At 42.4% G+C, this 18,403-nt stretch overlaps 1 protein-coding gene across 2 annotated transcripts in view; it reads left to right on the top strand.

Annotated features, from left to right (window-relative positions):
* Positions 1-18,403, top strand: part of LOC128642499 (uncharacterized) — a 198,950-nt gene that overhangs the window by 146,487 nt on the left and 34,060 nt on the right. For both annotated transcript variants that reach the window (XM_053695277.1, XM_053695278.1), the window contains exon 8: positions 4,797-4,880. In XM_053695277.1, coding sequence (XP_053551252.1) covers positions 4,797-4,880 — 84 coding nt within the window. The remainder of the gene's footprint in view (positions 1-4,796; positions 4,881-18,403) is intronic.

Genomic DNA, 18,403 nt, shown 5'->3' with positions numbered 1-18,403 from the left:
CAGTTATATACTCACATCAGACCTCATATCAGACCCATTACCTACAGTCTCTGTCAATTACATACTCACATCAGACCTCAGATCAGACTCATTACCTACAGCCTCTGTCAGTTATATACTCACATCAGACCTCAGATCAGACTCATTACCTACAACCTCTCTCAGTTATATACTCACATCAGACCTCAGACCAGACCCATTACCTACAGCCTCTGTCAGTTATATACTCACATCAGACCTCAGATCAGACAAATTACCTATAGCCTCTGTCAGTTATATACTCACATCAGACTCATTACCTACAGCCTCTGTCAGTTATATACTCACATCAGACCTCATATCAGACCCCATTACCTACAGCCTCTGTCAGTTATATACTCACATCAGACCTCAGATCAGATACATTACCTACAGCCTCTGTCAGTTATATACTCACATCAGACCTCAGACCAGACCCATTACCTACAGCCTCTGTCAGTTATATACTCACACCAGACCACAGATCAGACACATTGCCAACAGCCTCTGTCAGTTATATACTCACATCAGACCTGAGATCAGACCCCATTACGTGCAGCCTCTATCAGTTATATACTCACATCAGACCTCAGATCAGACCTCATTACCTACAGCCTCTGTCAGTTATATACTCACATCAGACTTCATATCAGACCCCATTACCTACAGCCTCTGTCAGTTATATGCTCACATCAGACCTCAGATTAGACACATTACCTACAGCCTCTGTCAGTTATATACTCACATCAGACCTCAGACCAGACCCATTACCTACAGTCTCTGTCAGTTATATACTCACATTAGACCTCAGATCAGACCCCATTACCTACAACCTCTCTCAATTATATACTCACATCAGACCTCAGATCAGACCCCATTACCTACAGCCTCTGTCAGTTATATATTCACATCAAACCTCAGATCAGACCCCACTTACCTACAACCTCTCTCAGTTATATACTCAAATCAGACCTCAGATCAGAACCATTACCTACAGCCCCTTCCAGTTATATACTCACATCAGACCTCAGATCAGACCCCATTACCTACAGCCTCTGTCAGTTATATACTCACATCAGACCTCAGATCAGATCCCATTACCTACAGCCTCTGTCAGTTATATACTCGCATCAGACCTCAAATCAGACCACATTAACTACAGCCTCAGTCAGTTATATACTCACATCAGACCTCAGATCAGACACATTACCTACAGCCTCTGTCAGTTATATACTCACATTAGACCTCAGATCAGACACATTACCTACAGCCTCTGTCAGTTATATACTCACATCAGACCTCAGATCAGACCCATTACCTACATCCTCTCTGTTATATGCTTACATCAGACCACAGCTCAGACCCATTACCTATGACCCCTGTCAGTTATATACTCAAATCAGACCTCAGATCAAATCCCATTGCATACTACCCCTGTCAGTCATATACTTACATCAAACCTCAGATCACATTCATTACCTACAGTCTCTGTTAGTTATATACTCACATCAGACCTCAGATCAGACACATTATCTAAAGCCTTTGTCAGTAATATGCTCACATCAGACCTCAGATCAGATACCATTGCCTATGACCCCTTTCAGTCATATGTGCACATCAGACCTCAGATCAGATACCATTGCCTATAACCCGTCACTTATATACTCACATCAGACCTCCGATCAGATACCATTGCCTACGACCCCTTTCAGTTATATACTCACATCAAACCTCAGATCATATCCCGTTATCTACAGCCTCTGTCAGTTTTATGATCACATCAGACCTCAGATCATACATATTACCTACAGCCTCTGTCAGTTATATACTCACATCAGATTTCAAATCAGACCCCATTAACTACAGCCCATGTCAGTTTTATATTCACATCAGACCTCAGGTCAGACCCCATTAACTACAGCCTGAGTCAGTTATATACTCACATCAGATCAGACCCCATTACCTACAGCCTATGCCGGTTATATGCCCACATCCAACCTCAGATCAGATCCCATTTACTACAGCCTCTGTCAGTTATATACTCACATCAGACCTCAGATCAGATCCCATTACCTACAGCCTCTGTCAGTTATATACTCACATCAGACATCAGATCAGACCCCATTACCAACAGCCTCTGTCAGTTATATACTCACATCAAACCTCAGATCAGTCCCCGTTATCTACAGCCTCTGTCAGTTTTATGATCACATCAGACCTCAGATCAGACACATTACCTACAGCTCCTGTCAGTTATATACTCACATCAGACCTCAGATCAGACCTAATTACCTACAGCCTCTCTCAGTTATATACTCACATCAAACCTCAGATCAGACCCCATTAACTACAGCCTCAGTCAGTTATATACTCACATCAGACCTCAGATCAGACCCATTACCTATGACTCCTGTCAGTTATATACTCACATCAGACCTCAGATCAAATCCCATTGCCAAATACCCCTTTCAGTCATATACTTACATCAAACCTCAGATCACATTCATTACCTACAGTCTCTGTTAGTTATATACTCACATCAGACCTCAGATCAGACATATTACCTAAAGCCTTTGTCAGTAATATGCTCACATCAGACCTCAGATCAGATACCATTGCCTATGACCCCTTTCAGTCATATGTGCACATCAGACCTCAGATCAGATACCATTGCCTATAACCCCTGTCACTTATATACTCACATCAGACCTCAGATCAGATACCATTGCCTACGACCCCTTTCAGTCATATGTGCACATCAGACCTCAGATCAGATACCATTGCCTATAACCTCTGGCAGTTATATACTCACATCAGACCTCAAATCAGACCCCATTAACTACAGCCTCTGTCAGTTATATAATCACATCAGACCTCAGATCAGACCTCATTACCTACAGCCTCTGTCAGTTTTATGATCACATTAGACCTCAGATCAGACCCCAATAACTACAGCCTCAGTCAGTTATATACTCACTTCAGACTTCAGATCAGACCTCATTACCTGCAGCCCCTGTCAGTTATATACTCTCATCAGAGCTTAGATCAGACCTCATTACCTACAGCCTCTGTCAGTTATATACCCACATAAGACCCATTACCTACAGCCTCTGTAAGTTATATACTCACATCAGACCTCAGATCACACCCCATTACCTACAGCTTCTGTCAGTTATATAATCACATCTGACCTCAGATCAGACCCCATTACCTACAGCTTCTGTCAGTTATAAACTCACATCAGACCTCAGATCAGACCCCATTATCTACAGCCTCTGTCAGACATATACTCACATCAGACCTCAGATCAGACCCCATTATCTGCAGCCTCTGTCAGTTATATACTCACATCAGACCTCATTACCTTTAGCCTCTGTCAATTATAAACTCAAATCAGACCTCAGATTAGACCTCATTAACTACAGCCTCTGTCAGTTATATACTCACATCAGACCTCAAATCAGACCTTATTACCTACAGCCTCTGTCAGTTATATACTCACATCAGACCTCAGATCAGACCCATTACGTATAGCCTCTGTCAATTATATACTCACATCAGACCTCAGATCAGACCCATTACGTATAGCCTCTGTCAGTTATATACTCACATCAGACCTCAGATCAGACTCATTACGTATAGCCTCTGTCAGTTATATACTTACAACAGACCTCAGATCAGACCCCATTAACTACAGCCTCAGTCAGTCATATACTCACATCAGACCTCAGATCATACCCATTTCGTACAGCCCCTGTCAGTTATATACTCACATCAGACCTCAGATCAGACCCCATTACCTACAGCCTCTGTCAGTTATATACTCACATCAGACCTCAGGCCTCATTACCTACAGCCCCTGTCAGTTATATGCTTACATCAGACCTCAGATCAGATCCCATTACCTACAGCCTCTGTCAGTTATATACTCACATCTGAACTCAGATTAGACACATTACCTACAGTCTCTGTCAGTTATATACTCACATCAGACCTCAGATTAGACACATTACCTACAGCCTCTGTCAGTTATATACTCACATCAGACCTCAGATCAGACCCCATTACCTACAGCCTCTGTCAGATATATACTCACATCAGACCTCAGATCAGATCCCATTACCTACAGCCTCTGTCAGTTATATACTCACATCAAACCTCAGATCAGATCCCATTACCTACAGCCTCTGTCAGTTATATACTCACATCAGACCTCAGATCAGATCCCATTACCTACAGCCTCTGTCAGTTATATACTCACATCAGACCTCAGATCACACCCCATTACCTACAGCCTCTGTCAGTTATATACTCACATTAGACCTCAGATCAGATCCCATTACCTACAGCCTCTGTCAGTTATATACTCACATCAGACCTCAGATCAGATCCCATTACCTACAGCCTTTGTCAGTTATATACTCACATCAGACCTCAGATCAGATCCCATTACCTACAGCCTCTGTCAGTTATATACTCACATCAGACCTCAGATCAGACACATTACCTACAGCCTCTGTCAGATATATACTCACATCAGACCTCAGATCAGATCCCATTCCCTGTGATCACTGATTCCTTTAGATGATATACTTGTTCCTCCATCTAACTCTTCCTTTCCTGGTTGTCTGTGTTGCCCCTCTCATGCTAACCCTCTCCTGGCATTAATCCCTTCTCTAACCCTACTGTTCTGTCTTTAATTTTCTCTCTCTTCTTCCCTCCCTCACCTACATGACAACACATTCATTTAGTTTGTTTTCTCATATCTCTTTTTGCAGGTTTTCATGACATATCTGCTTTAGCCTCATTACAAACTCATCAATCATTGGTCTCTATTGGTGCTGCCCCTCAGTGTTTACCAGGTAATTAAAAAATATTAATTTTTCATACCATGCTTTCCATGAATGTAGCCAAACATTAGGATATTGTGCCTATAAGCGTATAACATGTATACCATTATTATAAAGCATTCTCTTATAATGTATCTGAGTGGTTTTGTGATCCTGGGCACAGCCTTTGTTCTGTTTGTGTAATCATTTCTCTCTCTGTGTAATCCTGGGCACAGCCTTTGTTCTGTTTGTGTAATCATTTCTCTCTCTGTGTAATCCTGGGCACAGCCTTTGTTCTGTTTGTGTAATCATTTCTCTCTCGGTGTGATCCTGGGCACAGCCTTTGTTCTGTTTGTGTAATCATTTCTCTCTCTGTGTGATCCTGGGCACAGCATTTGTTTTGTTTGTGTAATCATTTCTCTCTCGGTGTGATCCTGGGCAAACCCTTTGTTCTGTTTGTGTAATCATTTCTCTCTCTGTGTGATCCTGGGCACAGCCTTTGTTCTGTTTGTGTAATCATTTCTCTCTCTGTGTGATCCTGGGCAAACCCTTTGTTCTGTTTGTGTAATCATTTCTCTCTCGGTGTGATCCTGGGCAAACCCTTTGTTCTGTTTGTGTAATCATTTCTCTCTCTGTGTGATCCTGGGCACAGCCTTTGTTCTGTTTGTGTAATCATTTCTCTCTCTGCATGATCCTGGGCACAGCCTTTGTTCTGTTTGTGTAATCATTTCTCTCTCTGTGTGATCCTGGGCACAGCCTTTGTTCTGTTTGTGTAATCATTTCTCTCTCTGTGTGATCCTGGGCACAGCCTTTGTTCTGTTTGTGTAATCATTTCTCTCTCTGTGTGATCCTGGGCAAACCCTTTGTTCTGTTTGTGTAATCATTTCTCTCTCTGTGTGATCCTGGGCACAGCCTTTGTTCTGTTTGTGTAATCATTTCTCTCTCGGTGTGATCCTGGGCAAACCCTTTGTTCTGTTTGTGTAATCATTTCTCTCTCTGTGTGATCCTGGGCACAGCCTTTGTTCTGTTTGTGTAATCATTTCTCTCTCTGTGTGATCCTGGGCACAGCCTTTGTTCTGTTTGTGTAATCATTTCTCTCTCTGTGTGATCCTGGGCACAGCCTTTGTTCTGTTTGTGTAATCATTTCTCTCTCTGTGTGATCCTGGGCACAGCCGTTGTTCTGTTTGTGTAATCATTTCTCTCTCGGTGTGATCCTGGGCAAACCCTTTGTTCTGTTTGTGTAATCATTTCTCTCTCTGTGTAATCCTGGGCACAGCATTTGTTTTGTCTGTGTGACCCTGGGCACATCATTTGTTCTGTCTGTGTGATCTTGGGCACAGCATTTGTTTTGTCTGTGTGATCCTGGGCAAACCCTTTATTCTGTTTGTGTAATCATTTCTCTCTCTGTGTGATCCTGGGCACAGCCTTTGTTCTGTTTGTGTAATCATTTCTCTCTCTGTGTGATCCTGGGCAAACCCTTTGTTCTGTTTGTGTAATCATTTCTCTCTCTGTGTGATCCTGGGCAAACCCTTTGTTCTGTTTGTGTAATCATTTCTCTCTCTGTGTGATCCTGGGCACAGCCTTTGTTCTGTTTGTGTAATCATTTCTCTCTCTGTATGATCCTGGGCACAGCCTTTGTTCTGTTTGTGTAATCATTTCTCTCTCTGTGTGATCCTGGGCACAGCCTTTGTTCTGTTTGTGTAATCATTTCTCTCTCTGTGTGATCCTGGGCACAGCCTTTGTTCTGTTTGTGTAATCATTTCTCTCTCGGTGTGATCCTGGGCAAACCCTTTGTTCTGTTTGTGTAATCATTTCTCTCTCTGTGTGATCCTGGGCACAGCCTTTGTTCTGTTTGTGTAATCATTTCTCTCTCGGTGTGATCCTGGGCAAACCCTTTGTTCTGTTTGTGTAATCATTTCTCTCTCTGTGTAATCCTGGGCACAGCATTTGTTTTGTCTGTGTGACCCTGGGCACATCATTTGTTCTGTCTGTGTGATCTTGGGCACAGCATTTGTTTTGTCTGTGTGATCCTGGGCAAACCCTTTGTTCTGTTTGTGTAATCATTTCTCTCTCTGTGTGATCCTGGGCACAGCCTTTGTTCTGTTTGTGTAATCATTTCTCTCTCTGTGTGATCCTGGGCACAGCCTTTGTTCTGTTTGTGTAATGATTTCTCTCTCTGTGTGATCCTGGGCACAGCCTTTGTTCTGTTTGTGTAATAATTTCTCTCTCTGTGTGATCCTGGGCACAGCCTTTGTTCTGTTTGTGTAATCATTTCTCTCTCGGTGTGATCCTGGGCAAACCCTTTGTTCTGTTTGTGTAATCATTTCTCTCTCTGTGTAATCCTGGGCACAGCATTTGTTTTGTCTGTGTGACCCTGGGCACATCATTTGTTCTGTCTGTGTGATCTTGGGCACAGCATTTGTTTTGTCTGTGTGATCCTGGGCAAACCCTTTGTTCTGTTTGTGTAATCATTTCTCTCTCTGTGTGATCCTGGGCACAGCCTTTGTTCTGTTTGTGTAATCATTTCTCTCTCTGTGTGATCCTGGGCACAGCCTTTGTTCTCAAACAACTAGTTAAACTAATTGTATAAGGAATACAATAGAGTTTGTAGCAATGAATTCCACAAAATTAATATCAATATTACTCCAAGGGAAAATTGTTTAAGATAAACACTCTAATTTAAAAAGTTCCATACCATTCATACTTTAAATCTTTATTATTTAAACTAGGAACACACATTCACACAGTAGCAGAAGAATGTTAAAAACACTTAAACCTAGTTTAAGGTAAGGATTAGAGGTTCAAATATTCATTCACTATTAGTAAACATGGGCCCACTGATGTTATAATATAGAGTAAGCTAAGCCCTTACAATCCGAGGGCTGAATTACTTTTAAATTTTAAGCATCTAATACAATGGGCACCAAGATTAAGTATCTGTTATTATTGAACCATGATATCTAATTTACAACTTAGGTAAGCAATTTAAAAAAGGCAGACAGGAGAGACACGGCTGCTCCTGCTGGACCCCTGACATGCGTTTCACAGAACGCCCCCCTCTGAGGAAGCGTTCTGTGAAACGTGCGTCAGGGGTCCAGCAGGAGCAGCCGTGTCTCTCCTGTCTGCCTTTTTTAAATTGCTTACCTTAGTTGTAAATTAGATATTATGGTACAGATACTTAATCTTGGTGCCCATTGTATTAGATGCTTAAAATTTAAAAGTAATTCAGCCCTCGGATTGTAAGGGCTTAGCTTACTCTATATTATAACATCAGTGGGCCCATGTTTACTAATAGTGAATGAATATTTGAACCTCTAATCCTTACCTTAAACTGGTTTAAGTGTTTTAACATTCTTCTGCTACTGTGTGAATGTGTGTTCCTAGTTTAAATAATAAAGATTTAAAGTATGAATGGTATGGAACTTTTTAAATTAGAGTGTTTATCCTAAACAATTTTCCCTTGGAGTAATATTGATATTAATTTTGTGGAATTCATTGCTACAAACTCTATTGTATTCCTTATACAATTAGTTTAACTAGTTGTTTGTGTTCTGTTTCTTTAGAATCCACATCAGGTGCTTGTTCTAGCAAATATATAATATTAATGCAATACTTTAATTTAAGGTATACGGAATGTAACATATAATATGTAACAGCATCTGTTATTGTTTAAACTCCAATAATCCCCACCCAAATATTCTAAAACAGCCTTTGTTCTGTTTGTGTAATCATTTCTCTCTCTGTGTAATCCTGGGCATGGCATTTGTTTTGTCTGTGTGACCCTGGGCACAGCCTTTGCTCTATCTTTGCCATCTTGAGTACTCTCTGTGTAATCGTAGGCATAGCCTTTCCTCTGTCTGTGTGATCCTGGGCATATCCCTTTTTCTATGTGATCCAGGACACAGCCTTTGCTCGGTCCATGATTCTGTGCTCTCAGCCTTTCCTCTGTTTGTGTGATTCTGGGAAAAGCATTTCCTCTGTTTTATCCTGGGTGTGACGGTTAAGCTTATCTGCCCACCCGTGACTATGGGGATAGTTTGGGCATGAAGCTTTATTATCATTTAGCCTCTACAAGGACCTAAAGCGACACCAATTTAACCCCCAAAAACTCTCTGCACCACCCCAAATGTACTATGCTGCCACCACCCCACACTTTAGATAAGGGTGTCTAAGGGAACCCAAAGTACACTCTAGTAATATTGAAAAGAAAATGCTGCAGATGTACCAATAACCTATACAATTAACAGTTGGTAACGTGATTACAATCTTGTCTCTACAGAGGGTATAAATTCAGATGCTAGAGCCCAAAGACAGAATTAGATTATTAATATTTTAATAGCAAAAGACAGAAAAATGTTACAAAGTCCCCAATTACAAAAACAGAAGGTATACAAAAAAAACTAAATAAATGCAAAAATACAGTTCTTGAAAAAATAAATTGGGAAGTAAACAAACACAAACCTACTCTTCCCAAATATCTTTGATATGTTTTCAGCAGGCTTGTGGGGACTTTTTTCAGATGTTGCTTGCATGTGGTCCCAAAGAAGTACTTATTACTATATATCTAAATCTCCATTTGTCTTGTCAAAAACCCAGCCCCCTTTTTAATTACAACCACCTGACCCCTCTGTAGAATTCCTTAACCCACAGTACCAATAGACTCCAAGAACCAGTATCCAAGAACCAGTAGTGGATCAAAGGGTCTTTAGATCAATGAGGGCTATAGCAAACACACAGCCAGATTACGAGTTTTGCGTTATGAATGGCTCGCTAATAACTTGCAAGTTATTTCCACCGCTCACCTTTAATAGCGCTGCTTTAACATGCTCGTGCACGATTTCCCCATAGACATCAATGGGGAGAGCCGGCTAAAAAAAAAAGCCTAACACCTGCAATAAAGGAGCGTAAACCTCCGTAACGCAGCCCCATTGATGTCTATGGGGAAACAAATGTTATGTTTACACCTAACACCCTAACATAAACCCAGAGACTAAACACCCCTAATCTGCTGTCCCCAACATCGAGACACCTACATTACACTTATTAACCCCTAATCTGCCACCCCCAACATCGCTGCCACCTACCTACACTTATTAACCCCTAATCTGCTGCCCCCAACATTGCCGCCACCTACATAAATTTATTAACCCCTAATCTGCCACCCCCAACATCGCTGCCACCTACCTACACTTATTAACCCCTAATCTGCTGCCCCCAACATCGCCGCCACCTACATAAATTTATTAACCCCTAATCTGCTGCCACAATGTCGCCGCCTACCTACACTTATTAACCCCTAATCTGCCGCCCCCAACGTCGCCGTCGCCACTATACTAAAGTTATTAACCCCTAAACCTCTGGCCTCCCACATCACTAACACTAAATAAATATATTAACCCCTAAACCTAACCTAAGTCTAACCCTAACGTAACTCTAACCCTAACACCCCTAATATTAATATAATTAAAATAATTCTAAACAAAACTTACTATTAATAACTAAATACTTCCTATTAAAAAATAAATACTTACCTGTAAAATAAACCCTAAGATAGCTCCAATATAACTAATAGTTACATTGTAGCTATCTAAGGTTTTATTTTTATTTCACAGGTAAGTTTTTATTTATTTTAACTAGGTAGAATAGTTAGTAAATAGTTATTAACTATTTACTAACTACCTAGCTAAAATAAATACAAATTTACCTGTAAAATAAAACCTAACCTGCCTCACACTAACACCTAACCTTACACTAAAATTAAATAAATGAAATTACAAAAAATAATAAACACTAAATTACACAAAATAAAAAAAGAAATTATTAAAAATAAAAACAAAATACTCCTAATCTAATAGCCCTATTCAAATAATCCCCCCAAATAAAAAAAAAACCTAGCCTACACTAAACTGCCAATAGCCCTTAAAAGGGCCTTTTGCAGGGCATGGCCCCAAAGAAATCAGCTCTTTTACCTGTATAAAAAATACACACAACCCCCCAACAGTAAACCCCACCACTCACACAACTAAATAAACCTAAACTCCCCATTGCCCTGAAAAGGGCATTTGGATGGGCATTGCCTTTAAAAGGGCATTTAGCTCTTTTACATTGCCCAAAACCCTAAGCTAAAAATAAAACCCACTCAATAAACCCTTAATAAAAAAAAACTAACACTAACCCCCGAAAATCCACTTACAGTTTTTAAAGACCGGACATCCATCCTCATCCAGCCGGGAGAAGTCTTTATCCAAGTGGCAAGAAGTCCTAAAAAAAGCCAGGAGAAGTCTTCATCCAAGCGGTAAGAAGTCATCCAGACGGGCAGAAGTCTTCATCCAGACGGCATCTTCTATCTTCATCCTTCCGGCGCAGAGCGGGTTCATCTTCAAGACATCCGGCGTGGAGCATCCTCTTAATATGGTCCCAGTCGTACACTGAAGGTTCCCTTTAAGGGACGTCATCCAAGATGGCGTCCCTTGAATTCCGATTGGCTGATAGAAAAATCCTATTGGCTGTTCCAATCAGCCAATAAAATGCGAGCTCAATCCTATTGGCTGATTGGATCAGCCAATAGGATTAAAGCTCAATCCTATTGGCTGAGGATTTTGTACCCTTTAATTTTGATTGACTGATAGAATACTATCAGCCAATCGAAATTCAAGGGACGCCATCTTGGATGACGTCCCTTAACGGGAACCTCCAGTGTACGGCTGGGACCGTATGAAGAGGATGCTCCACGCCGGATGTCTTGAAGACGGAGCCGCTCCGTGCCGAAAAGATGAAGATAGAAGATGCCGTCTAGATGAAGACTTCTGCCCGCCTGGAGGACGACTTCTTGCCGCTTGGATGATGACTTCTCCCAGCTTTGTTGAAGACTTCTTGCCGCTTGGATGAAGACTTCTCCCGGCTAGATGAGGATGGATGTCAAGTCTTGAAAAACTGTAAGTGGATCTTTGGGGGTTAGTGTTTATTGGGTGGGTTTTATTTTTAGCTTAGGGTTTTGGGCAATGTAAAAGATCTAAATGCCCTTTTAAGGGCAATGCCCATCCAAATGCCCTTTTCAGGGCAATGGGGAGCTTAGGTTTATTTATATAGGAATTTTTTTTATTTGGGGTGTTGGTTGCGTGGGTGGTGGGTTTTACTGTTGGGGGATTGTTTGTATTTTTTTATACAGGTAAAAGAGCCGATTTCTTTGGGGCAATGCCCTGCAAAAGGCCCTTTTAAGGGCTATTGGCAGTTTAGTGTAGGCTAGGGTTTTTTTATTTGGGGGGGGGGGCTTTTTTTATTTTGATAGGGCTATTAGATTAGGTGTAATTAGTTTAAATATTTGATAAATTTTTTTTATTTTGTGTAATTTAGTGTTTATTTTTTTTGTAATTTAGTTAATTGTATTTCATTAATGTAATTTATTTAATTTTAGTGTAATGTTAGGTTTAACTGTAAGACAGATTAGGTTTTATTTCACAGGTAAATTTGTATTTATTTTTACTAGGTAGTTAGTAAATAGTTAATAACTATTCAACCTAGTTAAAATAAATACAAACTTACCTGTGAAATAAAAATAAAACCTAAAGATAGCTACAATGTAACTATTAGTTATATTGTAGCTAGCTTAGGTTTTATTTTGCAGGTATGTATTTAGTTTTAAATAGGAATTATTTAGGATTGTAATTTTTAATTGGAATTATTTTTATTAGGTTAAAGTTAGTGGGTGTTAGGGTTACGTTAGGGTTAGGGTTAGACTTAGGGTTAGGGGTTAATAACTTTAGTATAGTGACGGCGACATTGGGGGCAGCAGATTAGGGGTTAGTAAGTGTAGTTAGGTGGCTGTGATTTTGGGGACGGCAGATTAGGGGTTAATAACAGTAATGTAGGTTGCGGCGATGTTAGGGGCAGCAGATTAGGGGTTAATAAGTGTATGTAGGTGGCGATGACATTGAGGGCAGCAGATTAGGGGTTTATAATATTTAACTAGTGTTTGCGATGCGGGAGTGCAGCGGTTTAGGGGTTAATATGTTTATTATAGTGGCGGGGATGTCTGGAGCGGCAGATTAGGGGTTAATAATTTTATTTTAGTGTTTGTGATGCGGGAGGGCCTCGGTTTAGGGGTTAATAGGTAGTTTATGGGTGTTAGTGTACTTTGTAACACTTTAGTTATGAGTTTTATGGTACAGTTCTGTAACGTAAAACTCATAACTACTGACTTTCAGGTGGCGGTACAGATCTTGTAGTTATAGGCTGTACAGTTCACTTTTTGGCCGGACAGGCAAACTCGTAATACTGGCGCTATGGAAGTCCCATTGAAAAAGGACTTTTTGAAAGGTGCGGTAGTTATGTTGCGTTACGGCCAAAAAGGTGTGCGGTACAGTAGTACAGTAGTGAAAAAGAGCCATAACGCTGCTTTTTCACTCATATAACGCACAACTCATAATCTAGCTGACAGATATTACAAAAAGAAAGAACATTTAAGATTTACCCTGTCAATGCAGAGACACCTCTGCTGGGTAGCTATTCCAGGTATTAACTACAGTGGGGAAAAAAGTATTTAGTCAGTCACCAATTGTGCAAGTTCTCCCACTTAAAGGGACATTAAACACTTTGAGATGGTAATATAAAATGATAAATTGTATATATAAAACAACTCTGCAATATACTTTCATTATTTATTTTGTTCTCTTTGCCTGTAATTCCATTCTGAAATTGTGAGCTTTTCAGTTCCTGTTAGAAATGGAAGTGCAGAACACTGTTAAATCCAGCACAATCATTGGCTGCACACTCTAGTGACCTATTTATAACTGTCTCTAATTGGCCACAGCAGAGAAGGTAACACAAGTTACAACATGGCAGCTCCCAGTGTTTTATAGACACTAAAACTTTACACTTAGTTTGTCACTTTTTAAACAACTAATGAAACTTTAAAAAATACATCTACATGTTAGTCATGGACTAATCTTTTCTTTGAATGCATCATTTTATCTAGCATGTATTTAGTGTTTAATGTCCCTTTAAGAAGATGAGAGAGGCCTGTAATTTTCATCATAGGTATACCTCAACTATGAGAGACAAATCACATTGTCTGATTTGGAAAGAATTTATTTGCAAATTATGGTGGAAAATAAGTATTTGGTCAATATCAAAAGTTCATCTCAATACTTTGTTATATATCCTTTGTTGGCAATGATGAGGTCAAACGTTTTCTGTAAGTCTTCACAAGGTTGTCACACACTGTTGCTGGTATGTTGGCCCATTCCTGCATGCAGATCTCCTCTAGAGCAGTGATGTTTTGGGGCTGTCGCTGGGCAACACGGACTTTCAACTCCCTCCAAAGGTTTTCTATGGGGTTGAGATCTGGAGACTGGCTAGGCCACTCCAGGACCTTGAAATGCTTCTTACGAAGCCACTCCTTCGTTGCCCGGGCGGTGTGTTTGGGATCATTGTCATGCTGAAAGACCCAGCCACGTTTCATCTTCCTTTGCTGATGGAAGGAGGTTTGCACTCAAAATCTCATGATACATGGCCCCATTTATTCTTTCATGTACACGGATCAGTCGTCCTGTTCCCTTTGCAGAGAAACAGCCCCAAAGCATGATGTTGCCACCCCCATGCTTCACAGTAGGTATGGTGTTCTCTCTCCTCCAAACACGACGAGTTGTGTTTCTACCAAACAGTTCTACTTTGGTTTCATCTGACCATGACATTCTCCCAATCCGCTTCTGGATCATCCAAATGCTCTCTAGCATACTTCAGACGGGCCTGGACATGTACTGGCTTAAGCAGGGGGACACGTCTGGCACTGCAGGATCTGAGTCCCTGGCGGCGTAGTGTGTTACTGATGGTAGCCTTTGTTACGTTGGTCCCAGCTCTCTGTAGGTCATTCACTAGGTCCCCCGTGTGGTTCTGGGATGTGTGCTCACCGTTCTTGTGATCATTTTGACCCCACGGGGTGAGATCTTGCATGGAGCCCCAGATCGAGGGAGATTATCAGTGGTCTTGTATGTCTTCCATTTTCTAATTATTGCTCCCACAGGGGATTTCTTCACACCAAGCTGCTTGCCTATTGCAGATTCAGTCTTCCCTACCTGGTGCAGGTCTACAATTTTGTTTCTGGTGTGCTTCGGCAGCTCTTTGGTCTTCACCATAGTGGAGTTTGGAGTGTGACTGTTTGAGGTTGTGGACAGGTGTCTTTTATACTGATAACAAGTTCAAACAGGTGCCATTAATACAGGTAATGAGTGGAGGACAGATGAGCCTCTTAAAGAAGAAGATACAGGTCTGTGAGAGCCAGAAATCTTGCTTGTTTGTAGGTGACCAAATACTTATTTTCCACCATAATTTGCAAATAAATTCTTTCCAAATCAGACAATGTGATTGTCTGATTTGCAAATAAATTCTTTCCAAATCAGACAATGTGATTGTCTGGATTTGTTTCCCCATTTTGTCTCTCATAGTTGAGGTATACCTATGATGAAAATTAAAGGCCTTTCTCATCTTCTTAAGTGGGAGAACTTGCACAATTGGTGGCTGACTAAATACTTTTTTGCCCCACTGTATTCCTCATGAATGTATCATGACACTGGGCACTGCCTTTCCTCTGACTGTGTGATCCTGGGCAAAGCCTTTCCTAGGTCTGTGTGATCATTGTCACAGCCTTTCCTATGTCTGTGTGATCATGGGCACAGCCTTTCCTATGTCTGTGTGATCATGGGCACAGCCTATCCTCTGTCTGTGTGATCCTGGGTTCAACCTTTTCTCTGTCTGTGTGATTCTGGGCACATCCTTTCCTATGACTGTGTGATCCTGGGCACAGCCTTTCCTCTGTCTGTGTGATTCTAGGAACAGCCTTTTCATCTTTCTGTATGATCCTAGGCACAGCCTTTCCTCTGTCTGTGTTATCCTGGGCACAGCTTTTCCTCTGTTTGTGTGATCCTGGGCACAGCCTTTCCTCTGTCTGTGTGATTCTGGGCACAGCCTTTCCTCTGTCTGTGTGATCCTGGGCACAGCCTTTAATCTATCTATGTGATTCTGGGCACAGCCTTTCCTCTATCTGTGTGATCCAGGGTACAGCCTTTCCTCTGTCTGTGTGATCCTGGGCACAGCCTGCCCTCTATCTGTGTGATCCTGGGCACAACCATTTATCTGTCTGTGTGATTCTGGGCACAGCCTTTTCTCTGTCTTTGTGATCCTGGGCACAGCCTTTTCTCTGTCTTTGTGATCCTGGGCACAGCCTTTCCTCTGTCTGTGTGATCCTGGGCACAGCCTTGCCTCTGTCTGTGTGATTCTGGGCACAGCCTTTCCTCTGTCTGTGTGATCCTGGGCACAGCCTTTAATCTATCTATGTGATTCTGGGCACAGCCTTTCCTCTATCTGTGTGATCCTGGGTACATCCTTTCCTCTGTCTGTGTGATCCTGGGCACAGCCTGCCCTCTATCTGTGTGATCCTGGGCACAACCATTTATCTGTCTGTGCGATCGTGGATACATCCTTTCCTCTGTCTGTGTGATCCTGGGCACAGCCTTTAATCTATCTATGTGATTCTGGGCACAGCCTTTCCTCTATCTGTGTGATCCTTGGCCCAGCCTTTCCTCTGTCTGTGTGATTCTGGGCACAGCCTTTCCTCTATCTGTGTGATCCTGGACACAGCCTTGCCTCTGTCTGTGTGATCCTGGGCATAGACATTTCTCTGTCTGTGTGATCCTGGGGACAGCCTTTTCTCTGTCTGTGTGATCCTGGGCACAGTCTTTCCTCTGTCTGCATGATCTTGGGCACAGCCTGTCTTCTGTCTGTGTTATCCAGGGCACAGCCTTTTCTCTGTCTGTGTGATCCTGGACACAGCCTTTCCTTTGTCTGTGTGATTCTGCTCTCACAGCCTTTCCTCTTTCTGTGTGATTCTGGGCAGAGCCTTTCCTCTGTCTGTGTGATCCTGGGCACAGACTTTCCTCTGTATGTGTGGTCCTGGGCACAGATATTTCTCTGTCTGTGTGGTCCTGGGCACAGACTTTCCTCTGTATGTGTGGTCCTGGGCACAGACTTTCCTCTGTCTGTGTGGTCCTGGGCACAGCCTTTCCTCTGATTGTGTAATCCTGGGCACAGCCTTTCCTCTGTCGGTGTCATTCTGGGCACAGCCTTTCCTCTGTCTGTGTGATCCTGGGCACAACCTTTCCTCTGTCTCTATGATCCTGGGCACAACGTTTCATCTGTATGTGTGATCCTGGGCACAGCCTTTCATCTGTATGTGTGATTCTGGGCACAGCCTTTCCTCTGTCTGTGTGATCCTGGGCACAGCCTTTCCTCTAGCTGTGTGATTCTGGGCACAGCCTTTCCTCTGTCTGTGTGATCCTGGGCACAGTCTTTCCTCTATCTGTGTGATCCTGGGCACAGCATTTCCTCTATCTGTGTAATCTTCGGCACAGCCTGTCATCTGTCTGTGTGATACTGGGCACAGCCTTTTCTCTGTCTATGTGATCCTGGACACAGCCTTTACTCCGTCTGTGTGATTCTGGGCACAGACTTTCCTCTGTCTGTGTGATCCTGGGCACAGTCTTTCCTCTGTATGTGTTATCCTGGGCACAGCCTTTCCTCTGTATGTGTGATCTTTGGCACAGTCTTTCCTCTGTCTCTGTAATCCTTGGCCCAGCCTTTCCTCTGTCTGTGTGATTCTGCTCTCACAGCCTTTCCTCTATCTGTGTGATCCTGGGTACAGCCTTTCCTCTGTCTGTGTGATTCTGGGAACAGCCTTTCCTCTGTCTGTGTGATCCTGGGCACAACCTTTCCTCTGTCTGTGTAATAATGGGCACAGCCTTTCCTCTGTCTCTGTGATCCTCGGCACAGCCTTTCCTCTGTCTGTGTGATCCTAGGCACATCCTTTCCTCTGTCTGTGTAATCCTGGGCACAGCATTTCCTCTGTCTCTATGATCATGGGCATAGCTTTGCTCTGTCTGTGTGATCCTGGACACAGCCTTTCCTCTGTTTGTTTGATACTGGGGAGAGCCTTTCCTCTGTCTCTATGATACTGGGCACAGCTGTTCCTCTATCTGTGTGATCCTGGGCACAGCCTTTACTCCGTCTGTGTGATCCAAGGCACAGACTTTGCTCTGTCTGTGTGATCCTGGACACAGCCTTTACTCTGTCTGTGTGATTCTGCTCTCAAAGCCTTTCCTCTGTCTGTGTGATCCTGGGCACAACCTTTCTTCTGTCTGTGTGATCATGGGCACAGCCTTTACTCCGTCTGTGTGATACAGGGCACAGCCTTTTCTCTGTCTGTGTGATCCTGGACAGAGCCTTTCCTTTTTCTGTGTGATTCTGCTCTCACAGCCTTTCCTCTGTCTGTGTGATTCTGGGCACAGCCTTTCCTCTGTCTGTGTGATCCTGGGCACAGCCTTTCCTCTGTCTGTGTGATCCTGGGCACAACCTTTCCTCTGTATGTGTGATCTTTGGCACAATCTTTCCTCTGTCTCTCTGATCCTTGGCCCAGCCTTTCCTCTGTCTGTGTGATTCTGTTTTCACAGCCTTTCCTCTGTGTGATCCTGGGCACATCCTTTCCTCTGCCTGTGTGATTCTGGGCA

Source organism: Bombina bombina, chromosome 11 (genome assembly GCF_027579735.1).
Source record: "Bombina bombina isolate aBomBom1 chromosome 11, aBomBom1.pri, whole genome shotgun sequence".
Classification (NCBI taxonomy): Eukaryota; Metazoa; Chordata; class Amphibia; order Anura; family Bombinatoridae; genus Bombina; species Bombina bombina.
This window is presented reverse-complemented; position numbering and strand designations above follow the sequence as displayed.